The 24,774-nt window shown below is 38.7% G+C and overlaps 1 protein-coding gene across 2 annotated transcripts in view; it reads left to right on the top strand.

Annotated features, from left to right (window-relative positions):
- The first annotated feature begins 1,331 nt into the window (after nucleotides 1-1,331).
- PGR (progesterone receptor) overlaps nucleotides 1,332-24,774 on the top strand; it is a 36,732-nt gene continuing 13,289 nt past the window's right edge. The window contains exons 1-4 of one of the 2 annotated variants that reach the window (XM_062607754.1): nucleotides 1,332-2,751; nucleotides 4,112-4,263; nucleotides 17,432-17,548; nucleotides 23,926-24,228. In XM_062607754.1, coding sequence (XP_062463738.1) covers nucleotides 1,622-2,751; nucleotides 4,112-4,263; nucleotides 17,432-17,548; nucleotides 23,926-24,228 — 1,702 coding nt within the window. In that variant the 5' untranslated portion in view covers nucleotides 1,332-1,621. The remainder of the gene's footprint in view (nucleotides 2,752-4,111; nucleotides 4,264-17,431; nucleotides 17,549-23,925; nucleotides 24,229-24,774) is intronic. The other variant, XM_062607753.1, reaches the window with a different exon arrangement.

Here is a 24,774-nt window from a genome sequence, read left to right as displayed (position 1 = left end):
GGTTTATGTGAAGCTGCTGCTTCTATCAGCTTGCCCTGTATGATTTCTGATGTTAGCTTCCAGAACACTGAAATAATTCCAGTTATGTTTTTCTCTCCGAGAACCTGTCCTTTTCAGTCTGAATTTTTTCTTGACAGTAAAATAACAAAAGCAACTATTTTGTGGTGATCAGAGTGTTTGAAAAAACATTTGTTTTCTGAGCAGCATGTTGTATTTACAGAGCATAAACAAGCATGTAACAGCATGCATTTCTCTGTGAATCAAAAATACACTGATTCTATTCAAAGTCAAGAGGACTACTCCTACATTAAGTCGTTCTTTGATCTTTCAATATGAGTTTCTTTCCTAAGACTGCTATATAACACATATTATAGCCAGAATTGTTTTTTTTTCCAATTAGTAATTATCTTACTGAGCTGAATGGGTTCTGCCAGCATTTTACACAGAACGGCAGGCAGCAATTAGGTGGTGACAGCTTCTTGGTCAGAACTAACTTGGGCTGGATTGTAACTTGCTATATGCAGGCTGGCCAGCCAGCCACTGTAAATCAGTTCCATTTTAAATGACAAAGTAATTAAAGGAAAATACTGGAAGCAAAGAATGCCTTTTTTTCCCCTTCTTTTGTGGGGAGAAAAAAAACAAAACAAAACAACAAAATATGCTTTCTTGGCATAGAGAATACTTGGAGGTCCCTGAATGTAATTTGAAAGTGTTTTACAATGCCTTGGTTTCTTTGGTCCTGGAAAATGGATGCTATATCAGAGGGCCTTAATCCTGAAAAACTAGTGAAATGTCTGAAGGTGGCAATGAAAAACAAGTCATAAGGAAAGCTATCATCACTACACAGAAGGAAAGCTTGCTTTGCTCTCTGCTCTCCGAAACAACGACACACTCAACCTGCTTGAAGCCCGTGCCCAGCCCAGACATGCACCTCTCGGGATGGTGAAGGCTGAGGACAGCGCACCCGCACAAGACATGAGGAAAGGGACGTCAGAAAAAGGGACCAGGTGCCCCTGAGGCACAGGGACTCAGACGCGATGGGAGTGAGATGTGGACACGGCGAGTGATGGGAAGGACTGGCCGGGACAGGCGAAGCCGAGGAGCCGCTGGAAACGCTGCCGGGGAGACGCAGAGCCCGGGACCGGCTGTCCCACGGAGGCAAAGTGCAGCAGTGATCGAAGAGCGGAGCAGTGAGGGGCAAGCCGCACCCAGGAGCGGCAGCGCACCCCCTGGTAAGGGCAGCGGCGGGCAGCGGCGGGCGGCGGGGCGGGACAGGCAAAGGGGCGTGGAGCCGGCGGGCTGCGCGGACGGCGGGAGGCAGAAGAGGGAAGAGCAGAGGCGGGGGACAGCGAGCGGCATCTCCGGCCGCCGGCAGGGCAGGGGAGCGCCCCGCGTTCCCGCCCGCCGCCCCGCCCGCACACGCTCCGGTTGTTTGCCCCCCAGGCTGCACCGCCCCCGGTGCCGTTTCACTCCCCTCCCGGCGGCTGAGCCTCCCCCCAGAAGGCAGAGCCATGTGAGAGGGACCCGCGCCGCCTCCGCCGGTACGTCCGGGATGTGAACAGCCGCGCGGCCGCCCCTGGGGCAGGAGTCACGCCGGCGTCCAGCCCTGCCCCGGGCCAGCATGACCGAGGTTAAAGCCAAGGAACCCCGGCCACCGCCGCCGGCCAGAGATGGGGCGGTCCTGCTGCAGGGCCAGCCCGGCCGAGACTCCTTCCGCAGGGAAGCGGAGGCCATCGACATCTCCCTAGACGGACTGATCTACCCCAAGAACAGCGACGAGGAAGAAGAGGAGGAGGAGGAAGAGGACGAGCCGGGGCAGCAGCAGCAACGGCAGCCGGACGAGGAGCAGGACCGGGACTCCCTCTCCTACCGTCCGGCGAGCGGTTCTCTCTCGGACACGGTTCTGGACACCTTCCTGGTGCCCACAGCTCATGCCAGCTCCGCCGTGCCCTCGGCGCCCTGGTCGTTCTTCGGGGCTGAGGCGGCGGAGGCACCCGACGACGCCATGAACCGCTGCCCCTCGCAGAAAGCGGGCGAAGCCGCCCCAGGACCGCCTGCCCCCTCGCAACCCCCTCCGCGGCCCGTCCCTCTCTGGCCTGCCGACGAACCGCTGACGGCCGCCGCAAAACCGCGTCCATCGGGCCCGGGGGGCGGTGCGGAGGGTCCCGGTGCGGCTCCTAAGGGCGATGCGCGAGGTGGGGACGCGGGTCAGGAGTACCTGCATGTACCTCTGCTGCCGCTCAACTCGGCCTATCTGGCCTCGCGCACGCGGCAGCTGCTGGACGTGGCGGAGTTCGACGGCGCCGCCGCGGTGCCGCGCTCACCGCTGCCCGCCGTGGATCTGCCGGGATACAGTTACCCGCCGCCCGACGGCAAGGACGGGCACTTCGCATACGGCGACTTCCAGCCGGCTCTGAAGATCAAGGAGGAGGGGCTGGGCCTCCCCACCCCGTACCCGGGCGGCAGGGCTACCCCTGCCCCGGGCTGCGCTGACTTCCCGCAGCCCCCGCGGGCCGGGCCGGAGCCGTCGCTGGAGTGCGTCCTCTACAAGACGGAGCCCACCCTCCTCGCCGGGCCCTACGGGCCGCCGGCGGTGGTAGCGCCGCCCGACAGCCTGCCTTCCACCTCGGCCGCGCCGCCGGGCCTCTACCCGCCACTGGGTCTCAACGGGCACCAGCCCCTGGGGTTCCCGGCGGCGGTGCTGAAGGAGGGCTTGCCCCAGCTGTGCCCGCCCTATCTCGGCTACGTCCGGTAAGGGGGGCGGCAAGGGACGGTGGGCCCTTTAGCGGGGGTTCCCTCTCCGATGGGGTGGGCGGCGGCGTCTTATTGCCGGCGGGAGAGCTTCGCACCCTCACCAAGGGAGGGTGGCCCTGCCGCGGAGAAAGGGACCGGCACCCCGGGTGGTTGTACCAGGGTGAGAGGGGCCGACACCCGGAGGAGCTGAGCCGCGGGGAGAGGGGCTGTCACCCCGGGCGGCGCCTGGAAGGTGCTGAGCCAAGTCGTGCCCGGCGGACCGCCATTCGGGTTTTTAGGCGGTAACTGCAGCCGCGTTTCCGTTTTCTGCCCGGTTTGTGCATGCCCGGTCTGTGTGAAACCAGCAGAGTGTTAACTTTGCGGGCGGCACCTCCCAGAGCTTTTTAGCATCATAACGGTCCGAGAGAAACTGCGTTTTTGTCGCTGTGATGGTTCAGTGCCATCCGAAGTCTGAGCAAGCGACCACTTCTAGGGAGAGGGAGAAGTATGTTCTTCAGTCACTCCTTGCTGACAGCGAGACAGTGTTTAGAACTATGGTAATATCTCAAAAATACTGTTCCCAGCTTGGGGAAAAAAAATACAAAACAGCCCAGCTAATTTCACCCCCCCCCCAAAAAAAAGAAAAAGATGTAAACACTTGTACATTGATCTGTTAGAACAAAACAGCGTACTGTCATGCCAAGATGATGTGCATTACCTAGAAACAGATGCAAAAATATGCATATGTAATACTACAGTTTCAACTGAAATCCTTTATTTTTGTAAACGTAATGGCTAATTAGGCTAATCTGTTTCGTTTCTTTGAGAGAAATTGGGAAATAGGGTTGATGTGCTCATTAGTTAGCTACTGATGAGAATGCTGTGGCTGAATGGGAGGTAACAAATTGATTAATAAAGATTTTTCTAACTGAGGTGAAACTGAGTCATGCCCCATGTGAAAGAGGCTTTTGGAATTCATTTGACTTCTGATTATGTCTCTGCACTACTCTATGTACAGGAAAAAAATGTTAGTTTGACTTCATTCACGAGAGCTGTTCATCTGAGGAAGATGGACATCTTAACAGATAGTTTCTAAATTGTACCTTTTAAGCTAAAATAAATAAATGAATAAAATAACTGCCCTTTTTGCCTATCACTTCCCTGTTTAATGACTAGCCGAATGTTACAGATGTCCCTTTCACCCTGGTAGAGACAAACTCTTAAGCAGAAAGGCAGTTGTAGGTTTTTTCCTTGTCCCTCTGTAGCTTGATCACAAATATAAAAGGAGAGTTTTTAATGCAGAACTGATCAATAAAGGTAAGGAGTTAACTGCTGCAAAACTACATATTTAATTTCTCTTAAATCTTTTCTTTTGAAGGCCAGATACAGAAACCAGCCAAAGTTCTCAATACGGCTTTGAATCGCTACCCCAGAAGATTTGTCTCATCTGCGGTGATGAGGCTTCTGGTTGCCACTATGGAGTACTCACCTGTGGGAGTTGTAAAGTCTTCTTTAAAAGGGCAATGGAAGGTACTACATGATGCCATTGTTCCTAATTATCTGAGATATATCTTTCTAGGTACTGCTAAGGACAGACTGGTTATTTATTGATTGCTGATCTTTAAAAATATTATCACTGTAAGTCATGCTTGTTGCTTTGGTGACTGTTTAAATATTAACAGTAAATGCTGACTAAATTCTTTCATAATTGATTTTGCTAGTATTAATTCTTTTAATTTTTTTCAATTTATTATATAGTGTCTTTCCAAGTAAACGGACTTGCATAAAAATCTTGTGTATTACACAGCTTGTTTTAAAAAGTGTAAATGCTAATCAAAGGAAAATGTTGTGGGTCTTAACTAGAGATAGGCAAATAAGAATTTATTTTGGCTTTATTCTCTTTTTGAAGTCTTGGAATTTTTCTTGCTTGCAGGATACAAAATTTGGCTTCCTGAGAATTATGGAAGTTTTTCAAGTTCCACTGAACTATTTCAAGACATAATAATAATAAATGGGTTTGACTTTTGTTCCAAATATCTTTAAATTACAGAGTCAAGCTGCAGGTTTAATAAATCAGTAGCAATTTGTATGTTTATTTATTTTTTCTGGATTTTATTTTATGTCTTGTCCAATGAGATTTTAAATATGAACACAAGAGCAGACTGCTTTATACAGTTCAACTGATGAAGCAGTAAAACAAATTCTGCTACATTTTATGCTTTGTCTTCTTTTCTGGTTATTATCTGATCCTGTCAAAATGAGGATATTCAAATTTTCTGCTCCTTATCCTTATGAAAAAATCCTTGTTACAATGTATAGGATTCCTTAAAATAAAAAAAAAATTGCATTGTGTATTTTCTTATTGTGACATACAGTTTACTCCATAAAGCTGAACTTTATGGACTTTATTGGCCTTCAGGTGAAGAGGGGAATAGTAGAAAATTAAAAGCTTAGCAGAATTATGCAATTAGAATTTTCGTTTCAGTGTGCTGTTACTTTTTAAGCATATGCTCATGTTCTTCTCAGCGTAGGAGATATTTACAAAGTGGCAATGCTAGACTAGGTGGGCTGGGTGGACTTTAGAGCTGGTGCTGCATTTTCTGTAATACATTTCATGAGATTTAGGAGAAAGTCATTAGAAATGTGCATGTTCGACTGCGAGGAAAACACTCATCTCTTTAAGTCCATTATGGGAATACAGTGAAATTTCACTGTGCTAACTGGGCTCTTGTTTTGGCTTCACATATTTTTGCTATGTTTTGGGAAATCAGCCACATACTTTCATGAAGTCATGGAGCTCAAGTTTTAAGAATGAGTATATTGTAATTTATGAGCTCCATATATTAAAATAAGTTTCATTATTCACTTTTCACCTCCACAGTAATATTTTACTTTTTTATTTGAATTTGATCCTATCACTCTTGAATTTCATCTCTTTCCTAAACCAGTATCCAGTTGTGTTTGTGCCGTAGGTGAACCTGCTCAAAAACATACTTTATTATTGTTCAGCTTACCTATTTTAATGATGAATGTTAAGCAGGCATATAAATTGCTGGTAGAAACATCCTAAAGTTGTTTTCACTGATTATTTAATCAAAGCCCATGTTTGCAGAATCTTTCCAGATTAAGAATGTAGACATGCGGAGAAACAAGGCATCAACATTGCTACACAAACACAAGGCTTACATTTTACAAAGCAACTTCGTACTTCCATTTTTCAAATGATTCCAAAGACTGAGTATGGTGAGGAAGTGTGTTTTTTTAGTAAGTATGTGCAAAGAATGGACAGCTACCTCAGAAACCTGACTAAGATGTGAAAAAATAGAGGTTATCGGGTGTAATGGGAAGAAATGAGCAATGTGGGCATGAGCAAGATGAACAAGTACAGTTACCTGCTTTTGTCTAGAAAGTGCAAGTTTACAGAGAGTTCCTTAAAGAGATGGATTTCTTATTTTAGTGGAAGCATAGGATATAATTAGTGGCATTAAAATAATCCCATTTATGGATAGATAATTTGATTTAATATAGATTTAAATGACTTTTTTTATTTCTTACGAGAAATACAATTACTGTCAGAGTAAGTACTCTGACAAATTACTTTTCTGTAAGAAGAAACTATTGAAAATAAAAAAGAAAATAGCATTTAAAATTCATAGTGGCAATTGTATAAATCTGGAACATTTTTCTTATGTAAAATGTCCTCCATATTTTTTAATTGGAAATTAATTATTTACCTTTTAAAATTTTTAGTACTACTATAAATGTCATCTTTTTTATAATAATATTTTTAATAATAGTTCTTGAAAATAAGATGTAAAACTGTATGTGTAACTTCACAATCAAAACTCTACTTTTCAGACATTTTCCATAAAATACTGATCTCTATGAGAACTTAAAACATCACTGGAATTTTCTACATTTCAAGATTTTTTTTGTATGTCATGAGTTTTAAAGGGGATAGTTAACCGGGTGCACAATATAGTGGTATTGAATTTGTAGGAATATGTCTGGTTTCTGTTTATTTTAATTATTTCTGTAATCTCAGATATGTTGACTGTTTCAAATCTAGTAGCCTATATATATATTTTTTTTTTTCACAGAAATTGTCATATTCATACACCATTTTACTCTTCCCCCTGTGTGTGGAAAATACTGCACTAGTTAAATACTTTCTTTGGGATAAAACAGACCACTGCATTATCCAGAAAACTCCCATTATCCATCTCTAATATTTCTGAAATAAAACCAGCGCTTATATAAAATGCTTAGACTGAATGATAATTTAAAACTATATAGGTGAACTCTGAAATGTGTGTATACTAAGTGTGTTTTAATAGTACATTTGGATGTAACTAGTAGATACACACCTTATTGGGGATTAGAACTGTGTGAAGATCACAAAAATGAAACTGTAAATTTAGACTTACAGAATGTTTGTTGACAATGAGTTGTTACGTGATTTGGTAGATATTTTCTTGTCTTTTGGACTCTTGGCTCCCCATATGTGCCCATATATGAAAGTAAAGGAAGGTGTTAATACAATAAACGTATTTCACTGTAAGCAGAATCTTGGGGTAGCTTAAAAATGGAAGTCTTTTGGGGGGGAAATGGTAGTATAGCAGATACGGAAAATAGTTACTGCTGGAATTGAGGAGAGGGTTTCATTATACTGAAAGATCTTTAAAGCATTTAAAAAAGCCTTGTAATTTGATTTCACATGAAGTGAATCAAGAGACTAGTTAATGAGTTCTTTGTAAAAGACCAGCATAAAATGTATAACTTTTAAATGAAGAAAAAAAAGAGTTTTGTAGAAAGCCCATGCAGGATAACCATGATCAAGGTGCTTGTGTAACACTGTAAAATTTCTGTTCTCAACAGGAACCTAGTGTGTGCAGTTTTGGGATTCTGGAGTTACACTGTTCAAACATGGTTTCTTGGTGGCTTGCAGTCCTGTCTTGTTGAAAGCATCTCATTTGCAGTAGTTTTACTAATGAAAAATTAAAATTACCTAAATCCTGAAATAATTCCAAATGATGCGTTTCCTATATGAGGTCCCACTTCTCATTTTTGTTCATATTTATGCGTGCACTTTATTTATATTATTGACATCTAATGAAGAGTAATTGCTCAAACCTGAAGAGTTTGAGACCAATATAAATGCATGGTATTACAGCAGGTGGATCAGAAGCTCACTCTTTGGCTTGTTTAAATACCTGGGACCCTATTGCAAAATTGATGAAATGATTGTATAGCAGATTTGTCTAATTTTTGTATGTGCTTTAAGCTGAGGGTAACAGCTCAGTGCAGATAATGGTATCAGGGAATAAGCTCAACCATACAGGGTAGATAACATTTAACTGACAGAGTGTGAACTTTTCAGAGACCTGCGTTTGGCAAACTCTACCTGGCAGAAAGTTGGGTTTCCAAGGAGTTTTCACACTCTATATGGAGAGGCACCATGGAGGAAAGTGAAGGAATTAAAGATGAGCTACACCTACAAAGTAGGAAGGCTGACAATGACTTCAGCCAAACTTTCTGATAAAGTTTATCTGACTTGTGTTATGAATAGGCAATTTTGTGATGACAGTGTGGTGCACTGTGTAAGTAGTGAAATACTGTGAATAAGGAAAAATGCAGGGCTAAGCAGTTGTTCTTTTCCATAGCCTAAGAATGTAAAATGGCACAACATGCCAAATATTTTTAAAAATGCCAACCACTAATGGAAAATCCTCTTTGAAAACAGAGTGAAATGCAAACTATGGAGACCCTTTGGGCTGCGAAATTGATGGCAGATGTAAAAAAGTTCCTTTTTCCTCCTAACTCTGCAGGGATTTCTAATTTTTAATCCAACTTTCCAGGCTGAATCTTGGGATCAGAATTCAGTACAGCGTGTACTGTAGGTCTGATAATGGTGAAAGTTTCACAAAGTAGGAAAACATACAAACATACAAAAAACATACATACGACAAGTTGAGAGATGAAAATGCTTTTCACTTAATATAACAGATTTAATATTATTAAAACTTTTATTTTGCATATGACCAAAATGTGTTGAGGTACAATAAGGTAAGTGTGTTTCCAGATTCAAATACATGAAGTTACTTCAGTGAGGGTCCTAAAATTCAAGTGTGAAATGTCAGTTTAGTGAGAATAAAGAATTTCCATTATGAAAAGGGAAAAGAAGAAAATCTAATCTGATACATAATTGTGTATCTTCATCATACTTCTAACTTCAGAAGTGTTTGTTGTTCAGCCATTTGACAAACAATTTGGTGAACTGATCTGTGTGAGGCACAACAACGGAATGAGCTGAGATTGCATTTCTTCTGGTACTTTGGCTGTTGTGGTAACACTGGGCTTCGTACTGCTGTTATTGTGATTTACTACACTTCTTTCCAAATAGACATGGCTTAGAACATACTCAGCTGCAGAAATGTGAATTACTGAAATTTTTGGTTTAACTTTCTGTAGGATTTTAGAAGTGGTATTCAATATTACATTAAAACATCTTTTCAGGTGGAATAGAAGCCATTTCAAGTAGTATAAAGCTGCATGATTGAAAGAACACCGGCAGCTGACTGCTCAGTGTAGCTGATACTCCTCTGTTCTAACTTCACATGTGCAAAATCTGAGTAATCTTCAGTTCATTTTACAGTGAATGGAGAGAAACAGCAACTTCTAGGAAGTCATTCACTACATTAAATATTTACTTGGGATGAAAATAACAGTACCTTAACAGTACTGTTTCTCAGCACTGAGTATAAAGGAGTGTCTGGTGAGGATATGGACTGTCTGTGTTTAGTAATATGAATCTCACCCATATCATCAAGGTAGCTAATGCATTTCTGTAGTGCATAAAAGAAATACATAAAATACTTATTTCATATTACTTAAAGTATTACATATTATATATTTTTTTATACTTAAATGATGCTTAAGTACTAAGGTACTTATAAATTTGTCCTGGGTTTAGCAGTAGCTAACTTATAAGTTATGAAATGTAAGTATTTATAGTCAAACTGTTACCTGCTAAAAATAGATTTAGGTTTGATGGCCTCCATCTCCTTAAGCTGTCTATCTGTTCTACAGTACTGATGTTGCACTAATAAGAGCTGTTTCTTTAGAAACTACTGAATAGAAAGACTTAACAAATGGTATGTTAGAATCTGCCATTACGTGTAGTGCTATACAGCTGCACTTCAGTGGTTTCCTAGTTAGACCTAGTCACAGGTCCTACATTTTCACAAGTGGTTATTGCATCTGAGCACATTTCAACAATGTGGAATCTTTCGTAGCTTAAACATAGAAAGAGCTGTAAGCAGACATTGAGATCCAGAAGAATATTACCCTGTCCTTGTCCTATTGTTATTGTGCCATCTTCTCTTGTCCTCGAAGACAGTATTTTATGTGAGATTTGTTTCACCCAGCTGTAGGCATTTACAATGTGGAATATTTGGGCTAATCATTTTAAATGTCCTTTAGGGAGCAATAGGCTATTAAAGAACCAAAATTTAGACATTTGCTCAAGATAAATTGCAACCTGAAGCGCCTGTTCTTCTTTTGTGCCCAAGAAGGGATCAGAAGAACAAATGGCACTTTAATGATACACACCTGAAAGAATTGGAGTGGTTTTAAAGTAGGTTTTGTGTTCAAATCCCATGTTCTGTATTTATGAGAAATAGACCCTTTACTGACAAAAAAGCTGACCAAAAATAGTGACCAAGGAGCAGTTTTGACACAGTGCCATAAAAAAGAACTGGAAATACTGACTTGTAGAAGCCATCATCTCCTGAAAATTATTGGCTGTGGGATATTTTTTTACTGTTGTTAGTTCCCATATTTAGACTCAAAGACTTTACGTGTTAAGATGTTGCAGTGGTAAACAATTTGTGATAAACCAACAAGGTTGGTTCAAGGCAAACCAACTGCAAATCAGTATGAATTTTGCAGGATCAACAGGATCATACCTTTCAGCTCTGTCCAGAAGTGAATGAAAACAGAATAGCAATGTTGAATTGTCCTGTTTTGTTGAAATTGTAAAAACAATGTGCTCAGGTTGCTGCCTGGAGAAGAGATTTTGTCCAGAAAAAGGCAATGGTGTTGCAGGATTCACAGCAAAAGGCAGGAAGATCTTGAGCTAAGGATACAAGAGAAGGAAGGTGTGAGTCAAGGATGTTGCAAACATTGGAAGTGGTTTGTAGAAGAGAAGGAAAGCAGTGAAAGATACATGGGATTTTGAAAAAGGTTCATCCCTGCTGGAGAAACCAAATTTGTTTGGTCCTTTAAGCAGAAAAACCTGACAGAGGACTTTACGATTACGTGCTTAAACCAGCATATTGGAAGAACACCAAAAGGTTGTTGTAAGTAGAATTACATCAAAAATTACTTGTAAATCTTTTCACCAAAGCAAAATACACTATATAAAAAAAAAAAAACACACTAAGTTTGACTTAGGAATGACCATTTTATGGTTTTCCCTTCTTTTTGATCAAAACATTTTTACTCAACCCTTTTTTCCTCACATGAATTAAGGCAAAGGAATGAAAGACTAGTTTCACAAAGATGAAGGAATTAGTAGTACCTCTTGTAATCCCAAACCCCATCAGTAAGAAGGTAGTGAGGTAAGGTAGTCACCCACGGTATGAGAGCTGTGTTCATCATCTCCATTACTTGAAGCCCGTCAAACACGCCTTTCTTTCCTTGCAGCCTTGACCACCACGATGTTGGATGACTTGGGATGCAATCATTCTTTATTGTTTTTTGCTTTGAACTACATTATTATGAAGAAAGGAATTCCACATTATTTCAGCTAGAAGAGGATTCCAGGATGGAACATACTCTCAAGCTACTCTGCTGTCCACTCTTTGCCGTCTTTGGTCCATTGAATTGTACATTATTTTCTGTGAAGTGGATTTGCATCAGTAGCAGGTTTTTATACCAGTATGGACTACATAGTAGTCAGGACACCTGCTGAAGGGTTTGTAAATGAGAATTTTATTTCAATGGACAAAGGGGAGTTGGAAGCAAGTTCCCCACTATCGAGCTTTTTATAAACAGATCATAAGTGGTAAAGTCAGTGGGGAGACGTGTTTGGTTTGGGTTTTTTTTTTTTTGTTGTTTGTTTTTTTTTTTAAAGTGGTTAGAATATTATGTCTCCCTTCAGGGACTTCTTTAAGAGAAAATGTTAGCATAGAAATGAAATTGGTATTAAATTATTAAAAAACATTTGAGGGGTGTGGAATCTTGGAGACCATAATGGCCTGTAATGGCATACAGGGACACGAAGGATGTATTTTCAGTATTTCAAACTGTGCAGTAGATTCCTAGTTCTTCAGGACCGAAGCTTTTAAACCCATCTAGTGAGAGGTGAACTCAACTGGCATTTGCTATTTTGCACATTGAAAGAGTGCAAATAGACGAGTGTCACATTTAGAGCAAAAGCCAATTTTGCTGCGTTTCCCACTACTGGTGATGAGCTAGGATAGAGTGTTTGTCCTAATTATAGAAAAATTATCAGAGCAAGTGCGGAGTAATTCTTAATCTAGTATTGTTTTAGCTTGTAGAAACCAGTTTTACACAAAAGCTATATCTGTGCCTTTATGTTTAGTATAGGTATATAGGTGAAGCTGTTTTCCATTTTGTTTATTTTGAAACCATGTTTATTATTGGCTTCCACAAGAACCCCTGACCAGGAGTTCCAAATTTAGTTATGTCAAAAGAGTCATTCCTTTGGATTTTTTTTTGTTTTGTTTTTGTTTGGTTTGGTTTAAACCTATTGATTTTATTGGTACTTTTGAAAATAAGATATAAGGCATGTTGGTAGTAAAACATTGAGCAAAACCTGGAAGCTAGCACTTAGGAAACAAAAGAATTAACATTGAGAGAGATTTGGCAATCGAATAATTTGCAAAGAGATGCAATGGATATCTGCTGGTTTTAGGCAGAAGTCTAAAACTAGACTAAATATACTGTGATATGTTTTGCAAAGAACAGTCCACCAGTTGTGGGGATAGGATGATTTTATACAGAAGTATTGCCCATTTTGAGTGCTACAGGGAGGTGGAATCATATATAGGGAGAGAAAAAAAGATTGGCAAAAGTACTTGTATTTACAGGCAGGAGGAACTGAGAGTTTGCAAACAAGTGGTATAGGGGATGTGTGTGGAACTAGATGATCTTCAGGTCCTTTTCAACCTGAACTGTTCTGTGTTTCTGTGATTTTCAGTGCTTTGCTTCTGCCCAGGCTGGCAGCAGTTCAGCATAGATGCACTTACACAAATAATAACTAATCACTTGCATCTTATACCCCCAGTGCAGCTAAAGCATTATGGTTTCCATAGTTTGCATATCTGCAAGATCTCTGCAACTCATTAGTTTATTTGAATTATTTTAAGTGACTTACAGCATGTCACTCAGATAATACTGTAATTTTTGAAGATCCCTGTAAGTGCTGCTTCCAGCAGTATTTGGATTAAAATGTCTCCATGCTGGAGTATGGTCTGTGCAGCAAAACATATGATCATGTTTGTGTATGTGGACCATTGGCATTTTGACCACTTTCTCATTCAAAATTGCCATTAGTCATTATAGCACTTAAAATTGTATTTGCCTGTTTGAGTTAGAACCACCACCTTTGCTAACAGAAATGGACTTTGACAGAGATTGAGAAAAAAACTGTCCTACAAGAATCTAACGTATGAGTAACAGCTGAGATCACCTCTGTATTTTCTCCATGTTCTCAATCAAATCCAGGTTTCAAGCTGATACGTTGATATTCTGAGAGAGAGCTACTATGGGCACTTTAAAAAAGAGGTGAAAAGTAAGGGTATAGGAAACATAGCATTGGGTGAATTCTTATGAGAAACTGGCAGTTGCAGAAAGTTGCCAGATTCATATTTTTGTCAGAAACACAAATATCCATCTTCACCTTCTGACCTGTGGCCTGGTTATTAGACTACTACCTATTTTTTTCTTTTTTCTTTTTTTAATTTTGTTTTGTTTTTTTTTTCCCCTGGTTATAATAGGATACTGAATGATTAGCTACCAGTTGAGCAGGAATTTTATCTTGGTGAGGATTTTTGGATACTTTATTAGTACATGCATTTAATGTAACTAATGCTCATGTGTTGCAGCCAGTTAACATAGATGATCATAAAGACTGAGATAGCAAGTGTATTTTCAACTGAATGTTTTAGCATCCCATGAAAACATTACAAAAAGCTTCATCTAACTAAATATTGTCTGTAATTCTGAAATTAACCAAATATATGGCATGTTTTCGATTTCTTAAAACAAATGTCTTTCAAGTAGTTGCTGCCACAACATCAAACAAGTAGCAGTTTCTCAGAACTCTGCCCAATGGTAGAAATGTTTTCAGAAGTAAACGTTCACAGATTAATCTATAGATATGACATCCAGTCAGATGAATGACATTATAAGGAAAGTCCTTGACAGATGAGACTATGAAAAATAATATATATCTATAAAAAAAAATGAACCTTTGTTTTCCACATAAGCTGCAGCTGAATCAGAATGAACGGAATACACTTTGGGACGGCAGGTGTTGGGTATTGGGTAGAAGCAAGAAGAGTGGAAAACTCATATGAAGGTATAATTCAAGTGTAGGATGTGATTGGCTTGTGTAGAGTCTTGAAGACAAGGAAGTAGTTGACAGCATCAACCACTTGAAGTGACTGAGATATTATCAGTTGACATAATGTCATGGAGGGGTTGGGTGGTTAGGATTTTGGCTTTTTTTATTCTAGTATCATAGAGGCTTTATGGAAGAAATAAGCTAGGTGAAGACAGAAAAAGATTAGGTCATTGGTCATAATTAGATTCGTAAGTACAATTTATGAAGTAGTTATGAAATAATAACTTCTGAAGATCAAAGCAAATTCTTACTGTGTCTAAATTCCAATAAAAGACTTCATTTCTTCCATGGTATGTATTGAACAGAGAGATTATTTAATCCTGTCTAATTTTAAAGTCTAGAACATACAAACATTGAAGAGTAGTTTTCATAATTGTGATTCACTTACAATTTATTTTGCAAATGTTCATTCTTGGATTTATAACAAGCAGTTTGAGTTGTTACCTAATGTTGAAGTAAGTTATGTATTTCCAGTTGAAGTGGAAGCTGGATCTACTGATAACGCCTGAGTTATGAAGTTTTTAAGAGCTGTGGCTAGACTGAAATGTGTAACTCTAAATTTAAAATTCTACAATTTGATAAATAATGCATGCTATTTAAATGTGTATCAGTATAAATCAAACCACTAACTTCTGTTTTTCCAAATAATTTCCTGTTGCAGCAGGAACAGTGTTGCCCTTGCTGCCTCTACCCGAAGTCCTTAGCCTCCTCTAGCAGCTAGAGCACACGCTTGGGTGTTGGGTACGCAAACCACATCCTGATAACAAGTGTATTTTAAATACTGACATCATTCTAGAACTATAAACAGTGTTCTCTTGAGTGCTTAAAGAGACATATTTCACAATGTGGCACTGGCTTTTGTAGATCAGCATTTTTCAGAGCCATTATAGGGGAAAGTATGTACCTTGTATGCTATAGTGCTACAATGCTACAATGCCTGTAGCACTGTGACCTGCTTGTGAGCATTTACTGCCATACTGGAAATACGTAGTCCATTTTTTGGTCTTGTAATGGGCATGGGGGTTATGGGCTCAGAGAATATTGTGTAAACTCAAAAAGATTCCCTAGAAAAGAGGTCTAGAAGAGATTCCTTTCAGGGAACCAAAGAAAACCCCCAAAACCAAGACACCCACAAACAAAACTTAATCTGTGCTTAAGCATTCCTTTGTAAATTAACTACATTAAAGCATGAGAACGGTACAGTGCAGAGATAATCTGATGCTTCATAGATTTTAGTTAAACTATCAGAGTTTTTAAACTGTTGTTGCTTATCAAAAGACTGAATGCTTTTGTAGCTATTGAAGGAAAAGCAAGATGAGGGAAAACTGCACATAATCCTGAGGAAGACATGTTCAAAATAAGTGTTTTGATTTCTGGTCTGCTGCTTGAAGCAGGCCAGATTTGTATTCATTTTGTTACTTTTTGGTAATTTTCCTGTGAGAAGGAATTCAGGATTAGAATTAATGGGAGGAATTAAGTTATAATTTCTTCTGATTTCCTGCATTGCTAAGTACTTTTTAAATGCCAGGCAATGCGTGAGGCAACTGTTTTTTAAGTTGCTCTTAAAAATATGGGTAAGGAGTATATTAATTATAAAAAAATAAATGCTAGCACAGAAAAAAATGCATTGTTTCATGTACTTTAGCAGTAGCTCTCTTGTTACAGTAGAATGTTCTTTCTCCTCCATTTTCATCTCAGGATTCATTTTCAGTTTTGTCTTCTGTGGAGAAAAGTTACCGGTGAACAGTTACTCATTTTACCATGCGCAGAGAAAGGACAGAATAGGGTTATAGAAAGCTGAATAACAGCATCTGAGCAGAATAATCACCTCAGATTTGTTTGCTACTGGTGACATCAGATGGCTTAGTAATTCTGGTCTCGAAAGTAGTGAAAATTTTAAGGGTCTAGTATTGATGTTATATTTGGAGGTCCGTAACCACAATATTCCATGAGGGAATTATCCATGCTATTGGTACTTTGTAGTAGTTTCTCGTTACATAGTTTGTCCATACTTTTTTGATCCATTTTGTTGCTCTCAGAATAAATACTTTTGGTTTTCTTTTTTATGCTTTCATGCTAGGTACTGGTAAGAAACTGAAAATACAGACATGCACAGAGGATGATGTGCATAATCAAACAGATGTTGAAATTAAACCCTACAGGGTAAACCTGGGCTTAATTTGAAAGGATAAGTGAAAGTTAGCTTTTATTTCTTCTTACTTATGTGCTTAGCTTTGTTTACTTAGTCAAAATTAAAATCACAGAAATTATCAGTATCATACTAAAGCATAAGAATACATTTTTGTCATTGTCTTCAAGTGAAATTTGGAGGTATTGAAGTTTCTGTCCATAAGAATGACAGAATACCAGATGAATTTAATTTTTTGCTCTGCTGGAAGCTGATTGCATTAAAAAGATTCTATTCTAATACAGTAATGACAGGCTTTTCTGAACTGAAACCTTCAGAATTAAACAATAAACTAAGATCTAACCAAAACCAAAAAGTTACAGCCTTCTTCTAGTAATCCTTTGTGGTTCTGTTTGCTGCATCTGTTTAGTTGGCATTTCAGTAGGGCTAGTACAAAACTGCTTCTCCATCAGAGGTAATTTACTCTGCTTAAAGGGCTCTTTTCTGCAGTGCCCCAACTTCCTCATTCAGTTTTCGGTTGGAAACTCCACATGAAATTTACTTAAATTCTTTAAAATCAGGAGCAATAGCTTAAAACAAACATAGGTTGAATGAAATGAAGCGGTGTGTCCTCATGCTTGATTTACTTAAGAAATATCAATAGTACATAACTTAAGCAGTTCATTCTGTCTGCTAATTGTTTTGGTATTTCATAGGAGGGGAGTTTCACTCTGAAACAGGCCAGACAAATTGTTGTATTTAAATAGTAACACATGGTTATTTGAAAGCGTAAAATGAAGGAGACCTTTAATGGTTCAAGTAATCTTTGAATCCTCTACTTTTTGGAACATCTATTCATAGTAGTAATTTTGTTGGTTTAGAAGACCGTATTAATCCCGCTTTTCTCTTGCCTACAGGGCAGCACAACTATTTATGTGCTGGAAGAAATGACTGCATAGTTGATAAAATTCGTAGGAAGAACTGTCCAGCATGTCGCTTGAGGAAGTGCTGTCAAGCCGGTATGGTTCTGGGAGGTGAGCTGCTTTTCAAATCTGAGTCTGAAAAATGAGCAGTCAAGAACACTACCTTCAATTTGTGAAGTTTAAACCACATTGATTTCATACTGTAAAGGAAAGAATCACATTAAATATTGGGTTTGGAAGAATTACCTGATGTTTTACAACTCTGTATAATTTTTATTTAATGAGTCTGGAAATCCTGAAAGAAAAATACCTTTCTGTAAGAATCTCTCCCACTCTGCGTGCTTATAGTCATTTTCTTTCAAGGGCAGGAATTGTGTCTTTAGTTTGTGTTTATTAATAATTTTGGAACAGGAAATTAGATTTAGGAAAAACATAAAGAAGCAAATTGAGATGGACACTAAAATCAAGAATCAGTACTATCTCCTTCACTTTCCTGTTACGCTCTCTGTAATTGCTCTGAGTATGTGTCAACATGTACTGTGTTCTACCAAAGAGGGCCTGGTAGTGGTTGCCCCAACACTACAGACTTTGCATACTAGGTGTTGGCAAATCCCATCTTTGGGATCCCAACCTTTAGCTCTTGCTGCAACAGATTTGCCTTTTTTATGTGAAGTAAACCAAAACTGAGCACTGTGCCTTTGAAAACCGACAGGGAATAAATGGTTTAGGATTATGTAGTCACAGTTTTGCCATGCCAACGTGCGAGAATGATGAACATAGAATCATAGAATAATTAGGGATGGAAAGGACTATAAGATAATTCAACCCTGTATTCCTTTTATGTTTTTCACAAGAACTTTAGCTATATAAGGCTTGGGATCACCGCAAAGCTTGAAAATACGTGGCTAAGACATAAGAAATTACCTATAGGAAGATAATGGAAATAATATGTACTCAAAGGGAATGAATAAGAAAGGACATTTTCTTCCTAATATAACTTCTTCCTAACATAATTTATTCTAGTGCATCAAACATCTCTATCTCACTGTCTGCATTTTGTTTTTCATTTTTGAATGAAGAACTGGCATTATATGCTGTGCGTAACTTCATTATCCTGCTAATCTGTGTTCATAAGTTTAAATGTGTACATAGTTTTCAGACTGATATTTTGATTGCACAGCTCTATGCTTTCAGTGCCTGTAGATATATGGACTTGGAGGATTCCGCACATATGGCCATCATGTTAGCCTCTATACGTTTATTGGGGATGTGAATCAGTAGTTCCCAAACAGCGAGTGGCTGTTGTTACTTCATCTTCTGTAAGCGATAGTGCTGCAGGGGATAGCCAGCAGGATGAGAGGGAGGAGAGGCGGTGCAATGGCATATACTGTGTTCTGTGTTGCACCCCTGAGCCTCCCTAGATATTTAGTGCTGCCTCTCCTTTGAGTTGTCTTGAAACTGCATCCCTCACAGTGCTGGAGATAATGAGAGCCATCAATCTAATTGGTGTTACTGTCTCTCCCTCCTTCCTGCACCTTGGGCAGTCAGTGCTGCCTCTCAGTAAAGCAAACGGAGCTGACAAGTGTTGGTGGCAATGGACTGGGGGAAGAGGGACAAAAGCAAAAGAATACAACCTTTGGATCCTTCTCAGAGAGAAGTTGTGGTTTAGACCTGGGGTAGCAGTGCAGGAGAAAAAAGGTATTACTATGAGGGCAGAAGCTGAAACATTGTTTGCCCAGGTTTGGAAGAGGAGAAAGCTGGGGAGGCAGGGGTCCAGAGTGGGCTGTGGAAAATATGTGATAAGAGCGAGACTTGGGAAAGGAGGAGGTGGCAGATGCCTGTCTTTTAAGGTTGAGGACAACTTGTAAGGTTGTCTTGTGAGGTTTGAGCACCCTCATCTGTAAAAGATGTCTCTGCCCAAATGTAGGCCAGAAGATGGGGAAATGAAGATATAAAATTCAAAACACCAAAAAATCTCAAATTAGGCCATAATGCTCTTTCTTCTGTTACTGTCATCTTTCTTTTCCTCTTCTGCCATTTCTTATACTTCCTTTATTGTATCACATGTGGAATATTTCCTACCCATGACTTGCCATGCTGATGAACATACTGATTCATATATGGGGCTAATTTTCCCCAGGACATAAGTGTCCATAAACAAAGTTCCAGTTCATGGAAAAAACAAACAACAAAAACATAGTTAAATACATTCTTGAGCATTTTAAATGAGTAAGAATTGTCAGTATTTTAAATATTATATTTATAGTCTATTATACTTTAAGATTTTTTGTGCATTTTCTGATTTCAGCCATTCAGAACTTACATAGATATACTTTTGTTCTTTCATTCCTGCTACTTAGTTTCTTAATGCTATCCTTCAGTTACTAAATATAGACTTCCAATATTGCTTAATCAAGGTCAGAAAGACTAAGATTTTACAGGATGTTAACTATAAGATTCTAAGGATTCTTACTGCATTAATTAAACCCACTGCTGGGAGAAGTAGACTTACCTTCTGCTAAATGTTACTACTGAGTGGCAGCCATATAGCTAGAGAATATTATATTTCACTGGCAGCAGTTCCATTTTCTGACCCTGATGTCAAAGCAGTGAAATGAACCTGCATTGTTCTAAAATAAATTGTAGTCAGTTTTAAGTAAATTGTAGACTGGCAGCAAAGAGCTTTAGTAACCAATTTCACTATGTGGTCTGTTTCTTCTTTCTTAGTATATGGAAGGAAAGTATCAATTAAAGCATACATTCATAATGCCTTAATTGTTATTCTCTGAGGGACTGTTAATTGTCTTTGAGTTTTATAATCACCTACCTAGACACATTAATCTGTTCCCTTTCTAATCTTCTACCTAACAGGATAGCAGGGAGCTGGGTCAGGTTCTGGAATAAACAAATGCCTAGCTTTTTTTCTTTCAGTGAATTTGTAATTTTCCCAGGCTGGCTGTCACAGATTCCTTGTTCAGCTGTATTGCTAAATTAATGCTTTCTTCATTGTTTCAGTCAGCTTTCAGTCCACATTGCAGTGATTACATGCAGACACATTTGAATTAATTTTCAAGGTAATGCTTTCGGAGGTAGCATTAAAGGGTTTATTAAAATCAAGATCTATTACTTCTGCTTTGCTGCTTTGTTCCTTTATTTTGTATACACCCTCTTAAGGTGTGCACAGCTTATTCTCCTACGCAAGATGCAAGAGCATAGTGACCTTAAAGTCAAAGCCATAGTGTTCTGTCAAGAATAATAAATTATCGATATTTTTTCACCTGATTACAGGGTATGGAGAAGGATAGTGTGATGTTAGACTTTTACTAGAAAGCCCAGCCATTTTAAGATGAAATGTCTGTTACCAGTAATTGCTGATTGGCAGTATGGTTCTCTATGCCCAGTTAAAAGAATATTAAAATACAGAATTATATTTCAAAGAGAAAATCCTAAGGTATTTGATAATGAGATTTAGTAGATTTGATAATGAGATTTTTTTATTTTTTTTATTTCTTTATGTTTTCTAGGTACATGTACACAAACACTACTCATGCTATTTGTAATAATTGAGGGTAAGGGAACTGTGAGTACTAAGAAGCATCTTGTTTGGTTGTCTATCTTAAACTAATGAACATCTTACAAAGAGAAGGTGTGCTGTCTAAATATGCATAGACAAGTTTTAGTATTAAGGTGAATAATGGCCAGAGTGGGTTAGTGTTCTTTACACATTATAGGACTAAGTGAAGGCATTTGTTTATCTTACAGCAGGAATTTATCTGGATATTTTTGTAAGGAGCAATTGAAAACTAAGTTGTTGTCAAATATCTGTTGTTTTCTTTAGGTCCTTAAGAATTTGCATTAATTTGACGTGGTCTCCTTGTGGTGGATGGGCAAGTTTACTGTGAGTTATTAGGTGCCTCTGCAGTAGATAGGTAACAAGTGGAGTTGCTTTTCTAGTGGCTGTTAAGCAACATAATTGGAAATAAACACATAAGCAATTCTGCAAGCCGGTGTGACATTAATTCTGATACATTTAATCGCTTGGAAACATGGGTACTTATTAACTACTAACATTTCCATGTGATAAACACTCTGGTTTCTTTCTTTACTTGTTCTCTGAAGTGTAAAAGTATCTGAAGCCATTATTTCAGAGAATACCTGAAATCATTATTTATGAACTATCAAATATATTGTTCCTTCTGTTTTCCTTCATGCCTAAACAATAGTTAGTGGGAAATTCCCAGCATGTTTGAGACTATATTATGATAGAAATTGGCCCTAGGTCTCTTGTAGTGCATAAACATGCATATTTGTGATGGAATAACAGAAAATTACTTTTTAAAGCAAATTTTGGCTTTTTAGATTGTGTTCATCTGCTCAATCCTGTCTGGTTCACAAAATGATTCTGCCTCCAGTTGTGCCAGGGTGCATCAAGAATAGTTGATTTAAGTAATAGAATTCATTCTGCATAAAGTATTTAAAAATGACATAAGGAATCTTCCCATGTATTAATCTTGTTTGAAGTTATACTACCTGTGTACTACTAATGAATGTTTTGAAAAGGTCAGTTTAATTCTCTGAAGTGTACGTACTAGGTCTTCCAAAATAGAAACACTGGATTTTCATAACATTTTCTATCTTGTATGGTATGGCAACACCTGAAGAAAATGGAATAAGCATGTTCCTACATAAAGTCAATTTTGTTGAACCTTTCTGGTTTCCTGTGTAGTTTGGAAGACCAGGACTTTCCTCAGGAGGAAGGTAATAGATGAGTTTGACTATGCTAGCATCCCTGGGGTTCCTTCCATAAATGATGGAGAATGGATTCAGAGCATGTGCCTAAGTTTAGTTGTGCTTCCCTGCTACTGTGTCCTGGGGTCTCTTTGGCGCACTGGCTGCATTCTAACAGAGCAGCACTACTTTTAACTAAAATAAAAAGAAGGCAGTGAAAGATGGAGACGTCTTTGTCCCTTTTTCTAGAAGGTGGTGAGTTCCCTTGTCTAATCTGTTGCTTGTAAATAAAAGTACCATGTTTTAAAAGACAATTCAATATGCACATTATAAACGGGATCTTAGTTCAACCAAATAGATGCATACTGTTATGGTTCTATTTTCACCTCCCATACTTTCAGAGTGATTTTTGCATGTTGGCATTTTATAATGCAGTTTCTCAGTGGTTCAGCAGTCTGATAGTCATGGATTTTCTTTTCACCCAGTGAAATCTGGTGCATCTCTTTTTCTATTATTGTTAAAGTATGCAGTACCTCAATGAGTAAAAATACCTGTGTGATTTCTGGATGGTTTTTATAGCAAAACCTTCTCATTCCTTGTTATTTTCTTGAAGGTAAACTTGAAACATGTAAACTTATTTTTTTTATTTTGTTAGCAGAATGATTTACCCTTTTATTTTTTTTGCTATCACCCTGCATCTCTCTAGGTGTCCCACCATCATGTAAATCAGACCATAAGTATCAGTGTCTTCATTCCATTTTTAACCATTTTTTTCACTAAGCCAAACCTCTTTGGCAGAACTAATGATCTAACAGGGTTTCCATCACCTTTGAGGATCTGTTTAAAGGAAATCTGTTCCGTGCAGCCATTTTTTCATTGAAACTTGTAATATGGTAATATGTTACTGAGGGTTACTGTCTTTGAACCCCTGAAGATCTGATTTTCCGTGTCTGTATTATGTACTGCAAGACTGTTTCCATGGAAGAAATTCGAAGAGTTGCAACCTAGAGCTCTGTATATTTCCATAGCCATATCAGATGTAGCGTCTGTGTTTATTTTGGAAAGGCAGTTCTGTTACTTTAGTTTTCTTCAAACTGCTGCAATATGAAAGTAGGAATTACAAATACTGAGACAGAGAAATAGTTCTTCAGAAAGTGAAGTTTTTTTAAGTGTTGGCATGTGGTTTTACAGTATTTGTTGGCATTTCACTCATCCCTTGAATTGTATTTTCTTTCTGGAAAACAGGAGGAATATATTACCCTACAGATCGTCAAAACAGAATTTAGCCATGAGACTGAAACGCCTTTATGGAGCTTGAGGAAAGGAATTTCTGTGTGTAGTAATGAATTACTAGCATTTTTTGTTTCTGAGTATTAGGGAGAAAAAAGAAACAGGATCCTTAAGTTAACACTGAATAGAAGCTGAGTTTTAGAGCCAGCTGGCTCTGCTGTCAGCACATGCTAGAACAGTGGGAACTGAACCAGAAAACACTTTATGAGGTTACTGTAACCTGGAATTCATGGCAATAATTTTAATGGGTGGGTTCCGTTCATCTCTTAGTGAAGGGAGGAGGATATGGAAGTAGGAACTCTTTTTTCCATGATTATTCTTAATTATATAAATAGACAAAGAAATAAAAAGCTTACTCCAAAGACTGTTCTAGTTTCCTTGTATAGATTAAAAGTGCAATCCACCACTAATGGAGAATATTAGTGTTTATGGTTAATTCTTTTTAACAGTTCAACAATTTTCTCTTTCAGGTCGAAAATTTAAAAAGTTTAACAAAATCAAGGTTGTGAGAGCATTAGATGCTGCACTCCAGCAGCCAGCGACCCTTCAAGATGAAAGCCAGTCTCTTACCCAAAAGCTGTCCTTTTCTCCAAATCAAGAAATACAGTTTGTTCCCCCAATGATAAGTGTCTTAAGAGGCATTGAGCCAGAAGTTGTCTATGCAGGTTATGACAATACAAAACCTGAAACACCAAGTTCCTTGCTGACCAGTCTAAATCATCTTTGTGAGAGGCAACTTCTTTGTGTGGTCAAATGGTCTAAATTGCTACCAGGTAATAGCACTTCTTATATGTAGTGAATTCTAGTCAAGCAAATATGTCCTAGGATGAGCAGTCAAAAGAGGATATTATTGTCTGCCTGTTAATTAATTCTTAAAAAGTTCTAAAATGATCAAACTTCTGCTTAATCAGATAATATATCTGATCAAATTCATTTTAATAAGGGGGCACTTTTGAAGGAATGCATCTAACCATTGAAACTCACTCTGAAAATCAGTAGAAGCCTGGCGAGTTCTGGTATGTGATTGTTAGAGCAGCTTTTCCACCTCAACCCCTCCTAATCTGTTATTAATTCTTTTTGTGTTAAAAAATGCTTATATTTCTGCATAATCTTTTTTCTTCTTGAAATGAATTTTTGAAAGCAACAGAGAAAAGCTGCAATAAATAGTACCAATTCAGACTAAGCAGCTCACAAATAGACTGGTAATGAGAAGTAACTGAATGTATGAAGATCCAATTGTGGATTCCAAAAAAAAATCATGTTATGCATGTACGTGTGCTGTATGGTCATAGGGGCCTGATCCTGTGGCATATATAAAA

This window comes from Pezoporus occidentalis, unplaced genomic scaffold (genome assembly GCF_034315485.1).
Source record: "Pezoporus occidentalis ecotype Australia unplaced genomic scaffold, CSIRO_AGI_Poc_V1 ctg125, whole genome shotgun sequence".
In the NCBI taxonomy this organism is placed as follows: domain Eukaryota; kingdom Metazoa; phylum Chordata; class Aves; order Psittaciformes; family Psittacidae; genus Pezoporus; species Pezoporus occidentalis.
Note: the sequence above shows the minus strand (reverse complement) of the source record. Positions and strands in the feature narration are given on the sequence as shown.